Below are 5,326 nucleotides of genomic sequence, written 5' to 3' on the forward strand. Positions count from 1 at the left end.
AATTACTACCTGTCATTACAGGCCAAAAACGCTGGCCAATCCCAACACGCGGCCACACCTCCACGGATAAAAAAAACTGGAAGGAGCTACTCAAAAACATATGCTTTCGTGTCACCTATGTTTTTTGTAAAAGAAGTGCAGTTCTGCTACTGTTGCGGACAAGAGTGTTTCTACAATGGTTACGGTGCGTCAAGAGAAATCACCGCGTTGGTTTCCGAGCTTGTACCTCTTCCGGAAAATTTTCACTGCAAACAGACCAGCGTTACAAGAAAGTGCATTGTCTCTGTATTTACCTCACTAGCAAATTTCACCAAGATCGCCGAGTAAGTCAAAACAATCTTACTAGCTCAGATGCAGTCTAGTTCCACAGAAGGAAGAGTTTTTGAACCTGTGCAAGAGAAGCGGACAATTTTATTAAGTTCTACTAGACAAGGAGAGTATTTTAGATTTATTATTCAGAAACCCGAACCAAGCTTTGAACGTGTGCATGTTGACGTACTGCTAGCACCCAGAGAACCAGTCACAACTGGCATCTGTCATTAGGTCAGATAGTATTCAAGCATAAAATGGTTGGTATACTAAACAGTAAGATTAAAGTAAGATTAAACTAAAGCCTTAGATAAACAACTGTCATAGGCCTGTTACAGACTTCTAGGTCTGCTACAGGTATACGAGTCGTTCCAAAGAATAACATAAAGGTAACTTAGTATGTACAGCTCTTAAAGTAAGAGTCAATTGCCTAATGCGTTTAGCGATATTTCAACAGCATCTCTTCTCTGACCTCCTCTTCTACGTGCTCCTGTTGGAGCCACACCTGCCCCTTTTAGTCTTCTCACCTTTCTACAGTTGCGCAAGTCTTGAGCAGCCTGTCAGCCAGCCTCCCTTTTCCAATCAGCATTCATTTAGATGGGTTTTTTGGTAGCCTGACATATGGGCGGAAACATAAGACAATGAAATTGTAGGACTCACGTTTTTCCCTGATGCTAGTTCATGCATTTAAAAAAAAAAAAAAAATCAAAATCTTAAAGCACAGTATATATTTTACTTCGATGAATTTTAATACCCTTCTGCAATCAGTACAATTCATTGTGAGGTAAATAAAACTTACTTATTTCCTCACAGCCTTCTTTTCCCATTGAAGTAATCACAAGGTTGAAAGGATCAAAATTCTTGTCAAGATTTAGCAGATACAGTTACGACAGTTAGTGATTGGTAGACTAAGTCAAACTACTATGAAGACAAGTCAGTTAAGTTATTAATAACCTATCTCACGACTAAAAGAATTGTTTTCAAAATAGTATGACCCGAAAGTGAAATTAAACTCACCTTTCTAAAAATTAGTAAGATTTAAAGATTCCAACAAACATCATGGTACTGTCTTCCCAACTTGTACTGAGCAGGAAAACAGGAGTCTACTTGAACGGATACTCTACAAAAAGTTGGGGGTTTATTTATTCACTTATTTAAAAGACCCTTCCTCCGACTGAAATCTTTCACTGACACAAGAGAGGCTGACAGTCCATTAATTAAATGTCAAAACAGTAAATTAATTCTCTCCATGAATACACACTGTAAGCAGAACTATACACTTGATACTCCCCCTCCTTTTTCCCCCCTCTATATATCTTATATTTCAGGATTGTTTGCTATTTTTATTTCACCAACAAATGTCATTTCCAAATATAGACAATTTTCTTCAATGCCCTGGTACAGAGGGAAATGTCTCAGGAACGTGTTCTGTTTTAAACCCAGTAAACCTAGTTTCAAGTTTCTCATTTGCCCTTTAACTACTCTTTCCTTTTCCTCTGCACTTGAAGATCTAAGATTCTAGTAAAAATGATTCTTCACACCATTTCCCAATACCTGAGCACAACCACTTAAATTCTTGCTCTAATTATCAACAACAGGCATTCAGAAAGTACTTTAAAATCCAAGGTTCCAGCATAATATTCGTTTTTTCAGCTGCTCTACCTCAATAAAACTGTGCTCACTTCAGTTTTTCTTGTCAGAGTTCTGTTGCGGCGAACAGAATTCTAAGAACTCAAGGCCAGCAAATGCAATTAAAGTATAAATACTGAAAGCTTCGCTAACACATAATGGGTGTTGAAGATCTCTGTAGAAACAGTCAAACTGAAACTACTGGATCAATTAAGCAAAGGCACGTGCCCTACTTTTACTAATACTTTTGAGTACCTTTAAAATAAAAAACTATTTTAATGATTAAGACAAGCTTTAGTTATTTTATCCATTGCTCTAATCTTCAGAAGCTCAACATGTTATACATATATACACTACAAGGAAAAAAGTTTTAATTATCTCTGCTTCATTAGAAAAAACCACCTCAAAACAGTATTTCGATACAGAACTCTCAAACACCAATATGAAGAAAATACTAAATGCTTTGAACAGTCTCAATGTTTTTATGGCTTTTGATAAACCAGAGCCCTCAATTTTTCTGGGCAGATGCAAAATTTACCACCTGGAAGGCAGCATAAAGAGCTAACTCCAAGACCTTAGCTAACCGAGACATTTAAGCAAGAAACTTGACGACTTCTTTGCCACTCGAATTACGTTAAACTTCCCCCAACCCAATGCTTTCCTGCTGCACTAACAGGCAGGATAGATATTTTGACATTCATATAAAAACAATAAAGAACAGAAGTAAGTTGAGATGCAGATGGTAGTTGATAGACTACTGAGAGGCAGTTAACAGGCTACAACACAAAATGGCTAGGAGCGATGCAAAGTTAGCTTACCGCAGAAGGGAGTAACAATTACCAAGTGCGCTGGGAAGTGCCTGACTGCAGGATACTCTTTATTCTGATGTTCTCTTAATAAACAAAAGAGAACCGGTTAAAACTACCGCCGAAGCCTCACTGCTCTTCCTTCGTAAACTGTGTTTCTCCCCGCTTTCTCACAAGTCCCTTTTTCGTAAGAGCTAAGGTCTTTATGACAGAAGCCCTACTTCTTACAAAAAGCAAGCAACTTAGAACTTCCAACGGTTCAATTGTGTCACCTAAATCTCTTGCAATTCTCCCTCCTTTCAGAGGGAAACAATGCACTATTACTATTTTATGGCCCTCAGCGTCCAGTTTTGGAGGACATCTTACAGAAATCTGTTTTCCCTTTGCACATCTATCGAAGAGGCCTCTTGTCAAGCCAACATTCCAATGAAGACTGGATGTTCACCTCCAGATTTCACCAACAGTTTGTCTCCTTAACAAGACTAGGCCGGCAGTCCCTGGTTTTTTTTTTGTTTGCTTTGTTACAAATGCCTCAATTCTCCTCGTCTCAACAGCTTAGAGTTGCTGCCAGGTGGCTGAGTAGAATCACTAACGTACCGCCTTAGGTGACTCAAAAAATAAATACTACAAATTTGAGCAATCGCTTCTCCATCCCTTCACCAGTCAGTAGCAGCAATAACTGGCACAGACCCATCAGTGTTCCACTACAATACAGATTTTCAACAAACCTTAAGTTTTATCAAAAAAGCACAGTTCAGTTGCTTTGTTGATGAAAGTGCATTAGAGTTCCTGTTTCTCTCCACTAACCACAGTGGAGTCAGACGCAACAGGAACTTTATTACTTCCAGCAAAAACAGAATCAAAAGCAGCTTCCTGCTCCTCTAAAGTCACAGCAGCAGCGGATCCTCTAACAGATGTGCTGGTAAAGGCTGGCCGTTGCTCTGTAATCCTCTCCAGGTCCACTGTTTTCCTACCTCTTCTTTTGCCCAGGATTTTGATGTAATTAGCTGGCACAAGTCCTGTTGTTTGGCCATCATAACTAGCCAAAAGCCAACCACGGATCTTGGGTTGTTGTTCTGAAGAAGAAAACGCAAATGCGTTAAGCACAAAACAATTCAAAATGTATTGCAGCTGAGGCACAAATACACCAGGAGGTAGATGACACAACAGCTCATCACGCAGAGAAAATAACTCTGTGATAAAAGGCAAATACAAATTACTTCACAAGAGAAATTACTAGGATCTGCACCGGTGAGGTGAGCTGAAGAGTACCGTGAAGTGCAAGTTGTTTTGAAATCGATGACACCACCATACTGCAAATGCCCAGGGATCTTCACAGTGTGAGGAAAAGGTAACCACAAGGGTAACCACAAAGCACTCTCTGAGTAAGTTTAGGCTGTGTCATATCTTAGGGAAATTGAACAAAACTACTCAATAAGTTTTATTACAATGCAAGTAATAACTTATGGGGAAAAAACCCAAAAATCAGCATGGATGAGGAGTTTGGTCAAATAAGGTGGGGGGTTTTTTTGTTTTCATTTTCAGACTCTAACAACATGACTTACTTCACGTGATTAGAAAATAAATACAAAATTAAAAGTTTACCTTTGGGTGCTAATTTTAGCATGTCACCAGCACGGAAAGAAATTTCTTCTTCTGAGAGAGCACTGAAATCATATTCTGCTCTTCCAACTACATGATCATCTTCTCCACTCGCCCAGTTACTCGATGCTGTTTCCAAAAAGAAATTAAAAGTTTATCTGCTTTGAATTATGAACTGCGGTGGGTTTTTTTAAAGGAAAATGAAGAAAACACTTCCAACTTCCTTGCCAAAACCTTTCCAACAGAGAATTGACAGGAGTAACAAACAAAGCATGATTTGTTGAGTCAATCCAACCAGTTCTTCTCCCCCCACCCCAACTGCCACATCTAATACAAAGGAAACAGAAATAGAAAGGAACCACGATTTTGGAATCACACAAAGCTTACCACGAAACTGCATCCTTACTCAACAACAGGCTACTTAAACAGGCTGTTACTTGTATCACATGCCTAAAATTCAGTATTGTACGCCAGTATCTATTAAATTCTATTACTACAGTATAAGACTAATCTCTATACATGTGGTAACAAAAGGAACAATATATGCTGCACTTCTCTCGTGCTGCAGATCATCTTTACCTGCTTCTTCGTCGCTGTATGTAGAAAGCAGTTTCCAAATCAGGTAGGGACCTCCCATTATAACAGCAAAGAACAAGAAAATGGGCCAGGATTTTGCAGAGTTAGCCGCCTTGTCTTCAAGGCGAACGCGAGCTACTGTCCCCTCACTTTCAGCCCACAAATCCTCATTCTCAGAGCTCTTCCGCAGACCTAGTAATCGTTGTAGACGTTGGTAGAGATATCTTATAGTTCTCACTAAAGCAAAAGCTGAAAACACCTTTGTGAAGTGTACTTTGAGGCGGGAGAAGTGATTGGCTACATCCAACACAGCTCTGAAACTGTTGTACACAGCTGAAAAGGTAGCATCCATCATCATGCTGACTGAGGCAAACGCATGCACAATACTTTCAATGGACTGAAAT

General features: G+C 39.3%; 1 protein-coding gene across 1 annotated transcript in view; it reads right to left on the reverse strand.

The window, feature by feature from the left end:
- Positions 1-1,004: 1,004 nt before the first annotated feature.
- The window catches only part of PEX13 (peroxisomal biogenesis factor 13), a gene marked incomplete at its 5' end in the record, with an annotated part of 6,666 nt that continues 2,344 nt past the window's right edge, over positions 1,005-5,326 (reverse strand). The window contains 3 exon segments of the mRNA XM_009319633.1: positions 1,005-3,820; positions 4,350-4,475; positions 4,926-5,326. The exon segment at positions 4,926-5,326 is cut by the window's right edge and continues 294 nt beyond it. Of these exon segments, the coding sequence (XP_009317908.1) occupies positions 3,525-3,820; positions 4,350-4,475; positions 4,926-5,326 (823 nt within the window).

The sequence above is a fragment of the Pygoscelis adeliae genome, unplaced genomic scaffold (assembly GCF_000699105.1).
Source record: "Pygoscelis adeliae isolate BGI_AS28 unplaced genomic scaffold, ASM69910v1 Scaffold122, whole genome shotgun sequence".
NCBI classification, from domain to species: Eukaryota; Metazoa; Chordata; class Aves; order Sphenisciformes; family Spheniscidae; genus Pygoscelis; species Pygoscelis adeliae.